This window comes from Lithobates pipiens, unplaced genomic scaffold (assembly GCF_037356315.1).
Source record: "Lithobates pipiens isolate NorthernLeopardFrog02 unplaced genomic scaffold, aLitPip1_a1.2 Scaffold_23, whole genome shotgun sequence".
NCBI lineage: Eukaryota > Metazoa > Chordata > Amphibia > Anura > Ranidae > Lithobates > Lithobates pipiens.
Window position 1 is genome coordinate 57738716 of NW_027507785.1, and position 17318 is coordinate 57756033.

At 44.7% G+C, this 17318-nt stretch overlaps 1 protein-coding gene across 1 annotated transcript in view; it reads left to right on the forward strand.

Annotated features, from left to right (window-relative positions):
• The first annotated feature begins 1439 nt into the window (after positions 1-1439).
• Positions 1440-17318, forward strand: part of NCKIPSD (NCK interacting protein with SH3 domain) — a 131841-nt gene continuing 115962 nt past the window's right edge. Inside the window, exon 1 of the mRNA XM_077451690.1 lies at positions 1440-1782. Within this exon, the coding sequence (XP_077307816.1) occupies positions 1612-1782 (171 nt within the window). The 5' untranslated portion in view covers positions 1440-1611. The remainder of the gene's footprint in view (positions 1783-17318) is intronic.

The window sequence follows — 17318 nt, forward strand, 5'->3', positions numbered from 1 at the left end:
GACGCAGGCTATTGGCTGCTGGCTATTGAACTTCCTTTTTCTAGTCCCGTCGTACGTGCTGTACGTCATTGCATTAGAAATCGCTGGACTTTTTCGGAGCGTCCGTGTGTGGCCAAGTCCGTTCGTTATGAAGTCCGGCGGATTGTTTGTCGGACCAATTCCGCCAGATAATTTGATCGTGTGTACGCGGCATTAGTGTCAAAGTCAAATATCGAAGAACTTGCTTACTTTGACTGCATCCAGAGAATAGCCATTCGCAACTGGATGATCACTCAAGTTGGACAGTCCCTCTCTCACAAGGCCTAGCAGCCAACAAGGTGCTTACTCAGGAACAAGTCTCTGCCACAGACGTTGTTGTAGAACTTGTAGGAAAACTAAACTCGTAGAACAGTCGTGTAATACCTGGATCTTTCAGCCAGCTTGGCAATATCCACGAGACCGGATTCTCTTGGGTACTTCAGCTCCTCCAGGCTCTTGCTAAGAAACCAACCCATACGTGGCCTTCTTCTGAAGAGTCCTCCCCTGGATAGCCTGAAGTCACTGGGTCTCTCCCAAACCAGAGACGGCACCCAAACACCTCAGAATCCTCCTTTAGTTTCCTTGCCTCAGGCTAGCCAGCCCCGAGACATCAAGATCAGATGGATTCACACCCCAGGCCATAGCCTTCCTGGGGGCTGGTCAGGAGGACCAGGACCATGAAGTCAGCACATCCTTCTGGACCTGAACCCCGAATCACGTGACGTCCGCATCTTAAATACCCTCTCCCAGAAAGCACAGAGAGAGCGCCACTCCCACTGGGCGGGCTCCGAGAGAGAGTAACTTAAGCACCCCACCAGACCATAGGTCCATGCCTGCCAGAAGAGACAGTGCCCCCCTGTGGTCAGGCTGAACATATCATAGTCCAGTCAGATTGATGCTGAAGTCCAAATTTAGACAATTGTACCCAAACCAAACTGCAGTTCAGGTGTAACCTTAAATTTTAAAAACACATAGTGCATGTTCTTCAGGAGCCGGCGCTACATTATTATTATACAGGATTTATATATCGCCAACAGTTTGCGCAGCACTTTACAAAATGAAGGCAGCCATTACAGTTTAATAAATGAGGAATTTATTTTATTTATTTCAGGTACTTATATAGTGCCGTCAATTTTACACAGCGCTTTTACATATACACTGTACATTCACATTCAGGAATCGGAGCCCTGCTCCTTAGAGCTTTCAATATAGATTTAAAATCGATGTATCTGATGCCTGGTTCCAGTCTTGGACATTTCTGAAGCTGAAGATTTCCAAAAGTCAGGTTTTCCAGCCCCTTCTGACATCACACTCACAGGCCAGAGATCTGTTTTGTTTCTTTTTGTCTATGTCAATAAAGTTTTCTCGATCGAAAGTAAAAAGGGAAGAAAAAAAAAAAAAAGAAGGAAAACAACCAGCGGCCAGCGCGCGCACCCTGCGCAGTACAGAGGGGTGCCGCCGGGAGCGCGCGGTACACGTGACCGCCAGACTCCGCTCGGGAACGCGCTCAGTCAGACAAGCGGGGCGAGAGAAATAAAAGGGAGTCCCCGCGGTGGAACCCCCCTCCCCCTCCCGTAACCGGACGCCGCCATCATGTACCGAGCCCTGTACGCCTTCCGCTCCCCGGAGCCCAACTCGCTGCCCTTCTCGGCCGGGGAGAGCTTCCTCATCGTGGAGAGGACTAACCAGCACTGGTGGCTGGCCAGCCGCTGCATCAGCGGGGACACGGGCTACGTACCGGCCTCCTACCTGGAGAGGATCAAGGTGAGGGGGGCGGGGCACGGTGACGTCACTGGCTCTTCCTGGCCTCGGTGACGTCAGCTGCTCCTGGGACATGTGACGTCAATGTGGGGGGGGGCGTGTGTGTGACAACTGGGTTGTCATTGTAGAAATGTCATCATTATACCATCTCCATGGTTACCAAACATTTAGAGGAGGCGTACACCCCGCCAACAAACACGTCCTATCACCGCTTCCGAGTTTATTTTATTTTTTCACAAACCTCATTGTTGATCCCGCCACAAATCCAGCGTCCTCGTTTCCTGTGCACTACAGAACACTTCCCCCCCCCCATAGGTTATAAGGAGAGGAGGTGTTTGTAATATAAACCAGTAGAGCAGCCCGGGGGTGACAACGCTTCTATAGGTACAGAACGGTAGGTTGTCACCAACCATGCCTCTATAGATACAGAACGGTAGTGGTAGGTTGTTACCAACAACGCCTCTATAGGTACAGAACAATAGGTTGTAAACAACGTCCCCAACAATGCCTCTATAGGTAAATAATGATAGGTTGTCACTAACCACACCTCTATAGATAGAGAACGGTGCCAGTGGGTTGTCACCAACAATGCCTTTATAGGTACAGAATGGTAGGTGGTCACCAACAACTCCTCTTTGGATACAGAACGGTGGATTGTCACCAACAACACCTCTATAGGTACAGAACAGTAGGTTGTCAACAATGTCACCAACAATGCCTCTATAGGTACAGAACGGTAGGTTGTCACTAACCACGCCTCTATAGATACAGAGCGGTGGGTTGTCACCAACAATGCCTCTATAGGTACAGAAGGATAGGTTGTCACCAAAAACACCTCTATAGATACAGAACAATAAGGTTGTCACCAACAATGCTTCTATAGATACAGAATGGTGGGTTGTCACCAACAACACCTCTATAGATACAGAATGGTGGGCTGTCACCAACAACGCCTCTATAGGTACAGAACGGTGGGTTGTCACCAACAACACCTCTATAGATACAGAACAGTAGGTTGTCAACAACGTCACCAACAATGCCTCTATAGGTACAGAAGGATAGGTTGTCACCAAAATCACCTCTATAGATATAGAACAATAAGGTTGTCACCAACAATGCCTCTATAGATACAGAACGGTGGGTTGTCACCAACAATGCCTCTATAGATACAGAATGGTGGGTTGTCACCAACAACGCCTCTATGGGTACAGAACAGTAGGTTGTCACCAACAACGCCTCTATAGGTACAGAACGGTGGTGGTGGGTTGTCACCAACAGTGCCTCTATAGGTACAGAACGATAGGTTGTCACCAACGCCTCTATAGGTAAATAATGATAGGTTGTCACTAACCACACCTCTATAGATAGAGAACGGTGGCAGTGGGTTGTCACCAACAACGCCTCTATAGGTACAGAATGGTAGGTGGTCACCAACAACTCCTTTATGGATACAGAACGGTGGGTTGTCACTAGAGGTCGACCGATATATCGGCCGATATTTGCCGTTTTTTAAATAATCGGCATCGGCCGATTGTGCTGATAAAAAGCCGATTCTACAGCGGGACTTTGAGTTGCCTGAGTTGTCATAGCAACACTTTCCTCCTCTCTGGGCAGGCTGCCAAGAAAAGAACAGAAAGATACAATGTTTACACTGAATGAATGAAATCATCTCTGTGTAGAAGTTCTCAGTTTAACCATTTAAAGACAATCTTTTCTGACACTTGTTGCTTACAAGTAAAAATCCTGTATTTTCTGCCAGAAAATCACTTAGACCCCCCAAAAATTATATATATTTTTTTTAGCAGAGATCCTAGGGAATAAAATAGCGGTTGTTGCAATATTTTATGTCACACGGCATTTGCACAGAGGTCTTTCAAATACATTTTTTGGGGAAAAAAATACACCATTTAAAAAATAACAAAATAAAAACAGTAAAGTTAGCCCATTTTTTTTTTTTTTTGTCCAAAAGTTTTGACTACCCGTTTTTATTTAATATATAGGTTTTTTTTTTTTTTTTTTTAATCTAGATCATACATCCAAGTAAACTGATTGGAGGTTTGTTTTGTTTAATAAATGTTTAAGTGTAAGAAATTTTCTGTATCACTTATGAAGTTGCTTTCACACTGGTGCGGGCAGGCGTTGATGGTAAAACGCAAGTTTTAGCGGCTCTTTACCATCATTTTAGCGGTGCTATTTGGCTGCTAGTGGGGCACATATAACCCAGCTAGTGGCCAAGGAAGAGGTTAAATGCGCCCATGAAGCACCGCTGCCAAATCGCATTGCATGCGCTTCGGCAGTGGTGCCCATTCATATCAATGGGCAGGAGTGGTGGAGGAGCGGTATACACCACTCCAAACGTGCTGCTTGCAGGACTTTTTTTTTAAGATCCTGCCAGCGCATCGCCTCAGTGTGAAAGCACTCTGTCTTTCACACAGACTGCAGGGGAGCCATTTTGCAGGCACTTTACAGGCGCTATTTTTAGCCCAAAAGCGCCTTAAAAAACGCCCCAGTGGGAAAGGTGTGTTAGATCAAGGGGGATTAAAAATAAATAAGTAAAATAAAATCGGCCTAACATATCGGCCCCAAAAAATCGGCATCATATATCGGCTATCGGCCGCCATGATTTCTAAATATCGGCATCGGCCAGAGAAAAACCCATATCGGTCGACCTCTAGTTGTCACCAACAATGCCTCTATAGATACAGAATGGTGGCGGTGGATTGTCACCAACAACACCTCTATAGGTACAGAACAATAGGTTGTCACCAACAACGCCTCTATAGATACAGAACGGTGGTGGGTTGTCACCAACAATGCCTCTATAGGTACAGAACAATAGGTTGTCACCAACAACGCCTCTATAGATACAGAACAGTAGGTTGTCAACAACGTCACCAACAATGCCTCTATAGGTACAGAACGGTAGGTTGGCACCAACGCTTCTATAGGTAAATAACGATAGGTTGACGCTAACCACGCCTCTAGATACAGAACGGTGGCGGGGGGTTGTCACCAACAATGCCTCTATACGAACAGAAGGGTGGGTTGTCACCAACAATGCCTCTATAGGTACTGAACGGTGGGTTGTCACCATCAAAGCCTCTATAGGTACAGAACGGTGGGTTGTCACCAACAACGCCTCTATAGGTACAGAACGGTGGGTTGTCACCAACAATGCCTCTATAGGTACAGAACGGTGGGTTGTCACCAACGCCTCTATAGGAACAGAACGGTAGGTTGTCACTAACAATGCCTCTATAGGTACACAACGCCTCTATAGGTACACAACGCCTCTATAGATAATCAATGGGGCAGTGCGGCTATACCGATGGCAAGGCGCAGCTAAAACAACGGTAAAGCGGCGCTAAAAATAGCGCCACTTTACCGCTGACGCCCGCACCGCCCCAGTGTGAAAGGGGCCTTTACGATGTCCTCCCAGAAAGCACCTCTTGCGGTGCAATCTGTCAGCGGACACAACCGATGACTGATCACTGTATCGGCGCGCTGCCAGTACCATGTGACTGCTGTGACCAATCACAGCAGATCACATGAGAATTGGAAAGAATGGATGGCTTCCTTTCATGCCATTCATTGTGTAAAGTTGTGTTGGTAGCTGTGATTGGTCACAGTGATCACATGGTACAGACAGGGCCAATCGCAGCCCATCTGTATCGATGCATTCACACAATTTCACAGTAACCATGAGATGAAACAAAATTCAGGAATGTTCCCTTATCCCATTGTTTTGCAAATCTATGTACACTACAAACTGTATGATTGAATCGGTTCTGATATCGCCGTTTTACTAACCTGACTGCTTATTATCCTAAATAGCAAACCTTCATTTTGTTTGCAAATAGTAAAAAAGTACCAGCAAGAATAAGGCCCCTTTCACATGGGACAGATCTGTAATGATCCGCCCCGTAATGATCCGCTTGCTCAGCGGGGATCGCTATGTATGTATGTATGTATGTATGTATGTATGTATGTATGTATGTATGTATGTATGTATGTATGTGTGAAAAAAAATAAAAATAAAATAAATATATATATTAGAAATTTAAAGTGGTTGTAAACCCTTACAAACCACTTTGACCTACAGGTAAGGCTTACCTGTAGGTCCAAGAAATATCTCCTAAACCTACACAGTTTAGGAGATATTTGCCAAAAGATAGGCACCGCTATCTATGGCGCATGTGCCGTAGACAGCGGCTTGCAGGCGCACTGAGCGCCGCAGTTAACAGCGATAGCCGCCACTCACGGCATATCGCTCAGTGCGCCTGCACGCCGCTGTCCACGGCACATGAGCCATATCGACGAATAACAGCGGCGGAGCAGTGAGACCCACCGAGAAGATGGATGCTCCGGACTACAGGGGACAACGGTGACATCGCTGGCTCCTGTGTCGGGTAAGTGACACATAATGGGGTAGTATGCGATGCATAGTAGTCCATTATGCTTTACCTTTGCAGGGAATTAAAGAGGAAGTAAAACCCATTAGGGTTTACTTCCCCTTTAAATTGGAGATGCACCAAAATTTCAGCCACTGAAACCTATCAGCTGAAAATTTTATTTTTGCCCATAAGAGAAAAAGGTGGCGATAATGGCACTAAGAAAGCACGCGATTTTGCTGCGATTTTTACCATGTAGTATGTTTTTCGTAGGTCATGTGGCTTAAAAACCGCATCAAAAATGTAACATGGGTGCGTTATTATTATTATTATTATTATTATACACGATTTATATAGCACCAGCAGTTTACACAGCGCTTTACAATGTATAGGGGGCACAACACAATTACAGTACAGTTCAATACAAAAGGTACAGGAGGGCCCGGCTCGTAGAGCTTACATTCTAAAGGGAAGGGTGGTTGCGTTTTCAATGCACTTCAACAGGGAGGTGCGTTTTTGGTGCAGTTTTTTTTTTTTTCTCTGAGCAAAAATGCAGCAAGCAAGATTTTATACAACACCGCAGTGGAATCGCGACGGACCGGTATGAAGACATCCATAGAATTTTTAAAGGGCGATATTTCCTTGCTCTGTCTGACTTGTCTTCTAGTCCCGGGGTGAATACTGTATTAATGTGGTTGTAAAGTGTGATGTTTTATTGCTGTGATGAGTCGCGGCCTAGTCCCGGGATGAATATTCATGTGGATGTTGCCATTAATTAGGTGGACAGGTCCCGGTTGGTCAGTTTGATGAATGCGGTCGCTTTCAGGCAATATCACGGGTGATCTGCCATTGTTCATGGTTTTGGAAGTTTGCAAATCTTGGAGCCGGTATTTTTGTATATCCGTATCCTACAGCATGGACAGATGTAAAACGCCTCTGTGGGAAATGCCAGTCCCGGGTCTGCGGGTTATGTCTGTATTTCACATCCAAATATAAAATGTAGACAATCCTAATGTACTCTTTATTGACACGGCTGTGCGGATTCAGCACAATTCCTCCCTATGTCAGTATAGGGACAGGTAAGACCTTCTCATTGTGTAACATCCGTGTGCGCAGAAAGGAGACCACTGTCCTCTATAATGGTGCTATGTGATGCCAGAAAATACCGATACAAGGTTACATTGGGGTTGATTTACTAAAACTAGAGAGAGCTAAATCTGGTACAGCTGTGCATGGTAGCCAATCGGCTTCTAATAGTTTGTAGGCGCTATAACTTTTGCGCAAAACCATTCAATATATGCTTATTGGGATTTTTCATTTTTTATTTTTTTTACCAAAAATTATGTAGCAGAATACATATTGGCCTAAATTTGTGAAGACCTTTGGGAATTTTTTTTTTTTTGTTTGAGAAAGTCAAAAATATTGTTTTTAATTTTAATTGTCCAGTCCTTTTTTTTATTTATAGCGCAAAAAATAAAAAACGCAGAGGCGATCAAATCCCACCAAAAGAAAGCTCTATTTGTGGAGAAAAAAAAAATCAAACATTTTATTTTTTTACAGCTTTGCACGACCGCGCAATTGTCCAGTTAAAGTAACGCAGTGCCGCGGTCATGAAGTGAAGCTGAAGTGGTTTAAAAAACAAAAAAAGGAGGAGGCAACCTATTGTCTCCTGGGCAGAAAGTGCTGCCACGTGTGTAAGCCTTGATTCTGTCTGAAATCGAGTAAGTTGATACCTTCCCCTCGTGTTAAAACTGAGTTCCACTCAAAAGTGGAACTTCCACTTATGCCACATTTGGCACCTTTCAGGGGGAAGGTGGGGAATGGGGACCTGTTTTTGACGGGCACCATTCCCCCACTTCCAGGAGTCGGGGCCACGGCCCGCTCTCTTGGAAGTTCTTCCCTCCTCCTTCCTCCTCCGCCAGACCAATTAGAAAGCGCAGCGCACTTCATGCATGCGCAGTGGGGAGCCGGGTGTGAAGCCGAAAGTCTTGACTACCGGGTTCCCTTACCAGGAATGGCGGCGGCTGCACCCCTGCAGCTGATCCAAAGATTGCCTGGGGTGCCGACATCGCTGGACCCTGGGACAGGTAAGTGTCCATATATTAAGTCAGCAGCTGCAGTATTTGTAGCTGCTGCCTTTTTAATTTTCCGTGGCGGGGCGGGGTGGGGGGGAGATGAACCTCCTCTTTAAGAGGAAAGTTGAAGGTGTTCTTTTGCCTTCCTAGGTTGACAAAGCGGCTAAGTGATTTTAAATACAAGCAGTGTAAACACCTGAATCTGACCTCATATCCACCTGTTGTAATCCCTGTACAGCAAGGATGAAATTTAAGGAGGAGGCAATGCCAGGAGCCAATTGGTTCATGTGCTGACAAGGAGCATACTGATGGGAGGAGAAAGCAGAGTGAGGGAGAGAGATGAGCTAGTTAAAGTTTCTTATTCCAGTGACAGGCTGGGGGCGGGTCTAGGATATCCTGGGCTCAGAAATGGGTTGAATGTTGCTGATCATCAGACCTGAGGACATCTAGTAGCAGAAAGTGTTTTTTATTTTATTTTTTAACCTTTTAATGGGCTGTTTAATTATTTTTAACTTTTTTTAGGATGGAGTTCGCCTTTAAAGGGTAATTTATTTATTTTTTTTTGTGTCTGTGTGATAAAAATAATTTTTACACTCTTATATAACTGGTATCAGGGCGGAGCAATGATTGCGAACAGTAAAAACAAAACTAAGTTGACATGAGAGATGGAACTGAAAATATAATTTTTTTTTTTTTTCTTATGATCAGGGAAGTGCAAGTAAAGGGGATTTCCGTATGACTCCTTTGTCTATTTATTTATGTCCTGTAATTTTATTTTTAATTTTTTCTTCCCGGAGATATGAAAGTGGATTATTTGTTTTTATATCATTTCCTGACAGCAGTTCATGCAATTATTTTTTTTTTTTTTTTTTTTTTAGCAGAATATGGTTTTAAAACAGATCTGAACTACTGAATACAGTTACAGAAGCATTGTGGATTGTCAACAAATGTCATCTATCTTTTATTCCTCATGTACAAGAGTGTTAGCTCCTGTGTCCTCAATCATACAGTGGCCAATACAAGTGAATGGCTGTAGGTGGCCATTCTCAGGCAAACTCTGATCGCTTCTGCATCGGCATTTACAGTTGTATTGCAGGTTTCAACAAACGTGAAAGTGGTAAGTTTGGGGAAATACACGGAATGCACGTGCTACTTACAGCCATTCACTTGTAGTAATGGGTTTCTGCAGAACCTGCATTTCCCCGGGTGCAGGAAAGCGCTAGAGATGTTTGAGGACCCCGGTACTAATAAAGATCCATAAACATGAGGCCTTATAAGAATTCAGTGCTGTATCTCACAGTAGTTTAGAGATGGGCTTTTCAACTTCACTTTGTACTGCCTCACGACATCCTCCACTGGTTGTACCGTTCCCCTGGAATCAAGCCTTACATCAGGAATATTTTACAAATATTGCCGGCTTTCGTCCAGGCGTGGCCGTCGGGTAGCGCCGGCTTTCGTCCAGGCGTGGCCGTCGGGTAGTGCCCGCTTACCCCCCCCCCACACACACATTTTCATTCAGGTGTGCCCTTTGCCCTTTGGAGTTGCCCTGGAGCGAATGAGGGCTTAAGTTTTGGGGCGGGGGGGTTGTTACCCGCCCCAATAATTAAGCCCTTATTCCAACCAGCGCTGTGCATGTCTGCAGCTCTTTTCTCTCCCCATCTTTGAGTCTCACTGGCTTTGCTGAGGCACTGGGAGCCTTTGACCCCTGCTGTCAATCAAAGCCAATGACTAGGGAGCTGAAGGTGGGGCTGAGTCCCACTGTCTGTATGAATGGGCGCAGCTGCGGGGCTCGGGTGCGTGCATGCATGAGTGCCCCCATGGGAAGTGGCTTCTTGTGGGGGCACTGGACAGTGAGGAGGAGCCAGGAGCGCTGGCGGGGGATCCGAGAAGGAGATTCAGGGTTGTTCTGTGCAATTCCTTTGCACAGAGCAGGTAAGTGTGGAGATGTTTGTCATTTAAAAAAATGAACAATAAATGTCCCTTTACAATTGCTTTAAGGGCCTATTTACATTCATATGGTGTGTTGACATGCGTTGTATTAAAATGGATCTCCTTACACAATTTTACAGCCTTAGGCTCAGTTCACACAGTAGGCGGCACGACTTGCAGCGCCGCGACCTCAGCGGCGACTTGCAAAACGACTTCTGTATAGAAGTCAATGCAAGTCACCCGAAGTCGCCGCAAAAGTAGTACAGGAACCTTTTTTCTAAGTCGGAGCGACTTGAGTCACTCCTATTAGAACGGTTCCGTAGTACAGAACGGGGCGCGACTTGTCAGGCGGCGAACTCGCCTGGACAAGTCGCCACTGTGTGAACCGAGCCTTACACAATTTTATTTTTATTTTTTTTATTGTTTATTTGTACATTTTCAAGATATACAAATAAAGGCAACATTTCAAACATTAAGGGTAGTGTCATTCCACTAACTATTTTTACAAAATTTCCCCTCACTCCTCCTGCTACTTATCTTGCCTACCCTATGCAAAAAAGATCTGTATACTTCCCTTTGTTTCAGGCCGGTCCGGTCATGTGATCCAGCTGCTCCAGCTCAAGAAATGCTTCACGCCTGGAGATTTCAGGAGCGGCGAGTCACCCTTTGGCTCCCATAGGCCAACTGTTGCCGGTGCTCCCTCCTCTCCCTTGCAGCTGCCGCCCACTGACACAGGGGAACCAAAGCTTCTGGATCACGTGATTGGACTGGAGTGGAATGAAAACGGTATAAAGATCTTTTTTTACATAGGGTAGGCAGGATAGGTGGTGGTGGGGGGGGGGGGGGGGGGGGATATATTTAAGAATAGTTGATGTAAGGTAAGGATTCTACTTTAAGTCAGCTCATTGGAATGAATGGGCTGCTAACACACCAAAAGGTCCCAAAAACTGAGCAAGCCCCAAATTTGTTAACACCTCAAACCACCATGGTACATGGGAGGGCACTGCAAGGCATGCGTGTTTTCAGTTTGCATTGCGATAATACAAACCACGTCAAAATCGTACAAAGAGTTCAATGGAGGAAGCTTCTACCGCCCGGACAAATTTTCCTGGTTCTACCATGGCATGGCATGCAGACAAAGAGCCGACGCACCGGTCCAAATGTTGTATATTTTCTCCACAGAGGCCCCCTTAACATTGGTGCCCCCCCCTTCAAAGATAATGTTATTGTTTGCCTGGGATGACATCTTTGTTATGTGCGGCCAATTTAGATGCAAATAGTCCTTGGCGGAGATCCTCTTTAATACAAACCGTTGTGCTATGCAGATACAGTGACATTGTGCTGGAATAAATATGGCCTTTGTGCGCTGTATTTGAAGTGCTTGGCTCGCTATGTGAGCTTTATTGTTGGTGTATCTGTGAATAGAGACACTCGTACAAGAGGATACGCTGTCATTCGTTAGATGGAGAGCGTGTGACAGCGCGGCCGATGTAGTCACACAGAGGAAGGCGCTGGGCTCGGAGGCTCAGGTGGTTGTTCATCATTGTCTGTTTGTACAATCAAAGATCTCTCATGAACTTCTGTAGAGATGCGGGCTATTGGTTGTAGAAAGCTGGTCATACATTGTACAATTATCTTATTCAATTTCATTTAGATTTACCTTCAATTATGTAGTGCAAGGGCCTGACTGCATACAAATGAAAAGTGTTTCGGTTTGATGACCTAGATTATATGGCGTTTGTAAATCTAAAGGAAAATTGTACAAGAAAGTTGTGTAATTGTAGGGCCAGCCTAAAGGAAGAAAAGCTTTTAAGACCGTCTTGTGATCACAACTTTATTATTGTCAGTTTATAGTGTTATTTAGGGCATGCGCGGTGCAGGAATGCATGGCAAGTTGAACCAAAATGCACTTCCCTTTTTCAGACATGCACGTGTGGCAGTAATTCTTAACAGGGTGGATAAAAGTCAATGATTTTTTTTTTTTTTTTTAGATTTAAAATTGGATTTTTTAGATTTTAAATAGATATTTTTCGATTTAAATTGTGAGATATATATATATATAATAAATCTAAATATAATTTTTTTTTTTGGTTTTTTTAAAGTCTATGCATTTGAGGTGAAAAACCTTCTCCCCCCCCAGAGCCCCACTTTTACTTACCTGAACACGATCTTTCCAGCGATGCGAAGAAGCCCAGTAGCTCCAGCCGCTGTCTCGGGTCCTCATTGGATAGATTGATAGCAGAGGGAGCCGTTGGCTCCCTCTGCTGTCAACCAAATCCAGTGACACGGGAGGCGGGGTTGAGTCCTGCTGTCTGTGTCAATGGATGCAGCAGCAGGACTCTGGAGCACACCCCCATGGAAATCGGATCTGCGGGGGCATTTGAGTAGAGGAGGAGCCAAGATTGCTGCCGGGGGACCCCCAGAAGAGGAGGATTGGGGTTGCTCTGTGCAAAATCTTTGCACAGAGGAGATAAGAATATGTTTGTGATTTAACCACTTGCCGACCGGCTCCTGTACATATACGTCGGTACTTTCAAGATGGATATCTCGGTAACGGCAGCAGCTGCTGCCATAACCGAGATATCCATCTTTTCAGCTGGCGGTCCTGTTTATGATAATGGTGGTCTCTGCGGCGGGAGAGAGGCCACCTCCCCCTTTCCACCACTTACTGGAGCTGTCGGCAGCGGCAGAGCCCCCACCTGTCTCCATAACATAGCAGGGCGGAAGCGACGTCAAAACATTACTTCCGCCCATGCATCTGGCAGATATTTTTGTTGTGTTGTTTTTTTTTTTTTAAATAACCCTTTTTTTTTTTTTATCTTTTTTTTTTTTTATTTTTTTATTGCATTTAAGTCCAAATATGAGATCTGAGGACTTTTTGACGACAGATCTCATATTTAAGAGGACCTGTCATGGTTTTTTTCCTATTACAAGGGATGTTTTCATTCCTTGTAATAGTAATAAAAGTGACCCAATTTTTTATTTTTTATTTTTTTTAAACCATGTAAAAAGAAATAAAATAAAATAAAATAAAATTTTTTTTTTTTTTTAAAGTGCCCCGTCTCGCTGAGCTTGCGGGCAGACCCGAATGCATACATGAGTATCTCCCGCATATGAAAACGGTCAAACCACACATGTGAGGTATCACTGCGATCATTAGAGCAAGAGCAATAATTCTGGCCCTAGACTTCCTCTGTAACTCAATACATTCAACCTGTAGATTTTTTTTTATTTTTTTTTAAACGTCGCCTATAGAGATTTTTAAGGGTAAAAGTTTGACACCACTCCACCAGCGGGCGCAATTTTGAAGCGTGACATGTTGGCTATCGATTTAGAAAAATTTTGAAAAATTTTCATGTGGCGATGCCTTATCCAGGGCCTTGTTATATAGAATTGCAAGAAAGCGTTATTTGTACGTAACTTTCATTTATCTGACCTCAAGGATATTCAATTAGTAGAACAAATTTTCTCATCGTCTCTTGTAAAATGTCTCATTTAACGCAACAGCAAGTCATTTCCACGCTTTATAAGCTGCACATTAGCCGACTAATCACCACATTTCATAAATTAAGGTCAAATTTGCTTACATTGAAGAAATGTCACTTGGAAAACGAAGGCAGGAAGTGTACAATACATTTATAACAAGAAAAGATTACAGGGAAAAAAATGATCTACTAACATAAAACTGTTCAGTGAGTGGTACCCGGGTCACAAGAGGCATGGAGGAGCTCCGCTATTGGAGGAACTGGATTTATTCTCTCTGGAGAAGAGGAGAATAAGGGGGGATATGATCACCATGTATAAATACATAAGGGGTCCATATAGTGAACTTGGTGTTGAGCTATTCACTTTAAAGCGGAGGTCTGCCGAAAAAAAATAATAATAAAAAAAATGCTATTAGAAGCCAGCCACTACAAATGTTGCAGCTGCTGACTTTTTTTAAAATATATGGACACTTACCTGTCCAGGGAGCCCGCGATGTCGGCAGCTGAAGCTGATCTGTCCGTCGGCTCTCGGCTGCTGCTGCCGCCATCCTCGGTAAGGGAATCCAGGAAGTGAAGCCGTGCGGCTTTTACTTCCTGGTTCCCTACTGCGCATGTGCGGGTCACGCTGTGCGTCCTCACTGGTCCCTGCTGTCTTCTGTCTCCCAGAATACAGCGGGGGAGGATAGAGTAGGCGCCAGAAGTGGCGTAGATCAACGCTGCTGTGATCTATGCCAGGAAGTGGGAGCAAATACCTGTATTAGCCAGGTAATCTGCTCCCTCCTCCTCCCCTCCGGTGTCACATTTGGCACCTCTCAGGGGGGAGGATTCCAAAAAGTGGAAGTTCCTTTTTTTGGGGTGGAACTCCACTTTAAGCTCATGACAGAGGACAAGGGGTCACTCTTTATTTACGTCTAGAGGAAAAGAGATTTAATCCCCAAATACATAAAGGTTTCTATGGAATGGACTCCCTCCAGAGGTGGTTCTGGCCGGCTCAGTAGATTGTTTTAAAAAAGACCTGGATTCTTTCCTTAATGTACAGAATATAACTGGGTACTGACATTTAGAAGTAAAACTTGATCCAGAAAAAATCTGATTGCCTCTCGGGGGATCAGGGAGGAATTTTTGTTTCCCCTGCTGTAGCAAATTGGATGATGCTTTGCTGGGGTCTTTCGCCTTCCTCTGGATCAACTGTGGCTGGAGGATTGTGTATATGGGATTGTATTTTGTATTTTTGATTGAACTAGATGGACTTGTGTGTAGTTTTTTTTTTTTTTTTTTTTTTCCAACCTGACTGACATGTTAGCTAGTGACTCCAATACTCCCAATAACTCAGCTGCCAGTCCACAAGTCATCTGGTGATTGCAGTGCATCCAGTGACTCCAAGTACACTCCCAGCCCACATGTCCTCTAGTGACTCTACAGCAGGGGTCTCAAACTGGCGGCCCTCCAGCTGCTGCGAAACTACAAGTCCCATCATGCCTCTGCCTGTGGGAGTCGTGCTTGTAACTGTCAGCTTTGCAATGCCTCATGGGACTTGTAGTTTTGCATCAGCTGGAGGGCCACCAGTTTGAGACCCTTGTCTACAGCCTTCTGCATCATCTGGGCAATCCCTCTCTCTGTGGATACATAAACCATTGTCAACTACAGCTTATGTATTTCTATCATTACAGACCATTAAAAAAAATATTTAAAAATATTTACGCCTACTGATAATATTAACATCCTGCTGATCTCATTTATATGTATGGCTAAAAATCAATGAAAATACAATTTATTCCCCTTAAAGTGAAGTGAAAACTTTAATATTTTTAGAAAAAAAACGAATACTTGCCTGCTTTGTGTAATGGTTTTGCACAGAACAGCCAGATCCTCCTCTTCTGGGGCCCTCTCTGGCACGTATGGCTCCTCCTCTTCAGTGAGTGTACTGGGCAAGAAGGTGTGTGTGTGTGTGTGTGTGTGTGTGTGTGTGTGTTTGTTTTTTTTTTTTTTACCTTAATGCAGAAAATGCATTTGGATAAAAATAAAAAATCTTAAGTTGGTTGTAAAGGCAGAAGGTTTTTTTTTTTTTTTTATCTTAATGCATTCTATGCATTAAGATAAAAAGCCTTCTGTTTGCAGCAGCCCCCCTAATACTTACCCGAGCTCCAACTAGATCCAGCAATGTTGTAGGAGTGTCTTGGCTGGCCGGGACTCCCCCCTCATTGGTTGAGACAGCAGTGCGGTGCCATTGGCTCCCGCTGCTGTCAATGAAAGTCAGTCAGCCAATAAGGAGAGAGAGAGTGTGTGTGGGTTTTAGCAAGCTGCTTGCTGTGGGGGCATTCAACAGGAGGAGAGGGGCCAGGAGCACCAAAGAGGGACCCAAGAAGAGTAGGATCTGGGCTACTCTGCAAAACCAACTGCACAGGGTAGGTAAGTATAACATGTTTATTAACAAAAAACAAAACAAGACTTTAGTGTCACTTTAAGGCTTCAGAACCACTTTAAAGTTCAGTGCCAGTCTCCCCTCTGCCACGCTTCTCGGGTTCTCCACTTAACACACCCCAGAGAACAGGGTCCTTGACCCTCTACTCCCAGGTCAAGGAGGTGCAGCAGACTACAGAGCTGTAAGTCTTAATGGGGCATCTCTGGGGAGAGTGAGTTTTAACAGCTGGATCTGAAGGAGCTGGCCTACTAATTGAATACAATAAAAAAAAAAAAAATAGTGACATTGAATATTGTATGTATTTCTATTGACACCCTTCAGATTCTTCCTTCTAGTCTCTCTGTAGTTTGGGTGTCTAATGGGCTGTTATGAGGAACACTGTTGTTTTCTTGTTTCAGAAAGTTTGAGTTATAACCTTGCTTGTATTGATGATTATGTTGATGGAGAATTGGGTCCAGGGTCATCCCTTGATGGAGAATTGGGTCTGTGCTCTTACATTGATGGTGATTTGGGATTGCAGTCTAGCATTGACTGAGAATTTTTATCTGCGGTCTTCCGTTGATGGAGAATTGGGTCTGTGTTCTGTTCTGGTGATGGAGAATTGGGTCTGTGTTCTCTTCTGGTGATGGAGAATTGGGTCTGTGTTCTCTTCTGGTGATGGGGAATTGGGTCCGCATTCTCTTCTGGTGATGGAGAATTGGGTCAGTGGTCTTCCTTTGGCAGGGATTTGTAATGGAGAATTGGGTCTGCGCTTTTACATTGACGGTGATTTGGGTCTGCGGTCTTGCATTGATGGTGATTTGGGTCTGCGGCCTTGCATTGACAGTGATTTGGGTCTGCGGTCTTGCATTGACGGTGATTTGGGTCTGCGGTCTTGCATTGACGGTGATTTGGGTCTGCGGTCTTGCATTGACGGTGATTTGGGTCTGCGGTCTTGCATTGACGGTGATTTGGGTCTGCGGTCTTGCATTGACGGTGATTTGGGTCTGCGGTCTTGCATTGACGGTGATTTGGGTCTGCGGTCTTGCATTGACGGTGATTTGGGTCTGCGGTCTTGCATTGACGGTGATTTGGGTCTGCGGTCTTGCATTGACGGTGATTTGGGTCTGCGGTCTTGCATTGACGGTGATTTGGGTCTGCGGTCTTGCATTGACGGTGATTTGGGTCTGCGGTCTTGCATTGACGGTGATTTGGGTCTGCGGTCTTGCATTGACGGTGATTTGGGTCTGCGGTCTTG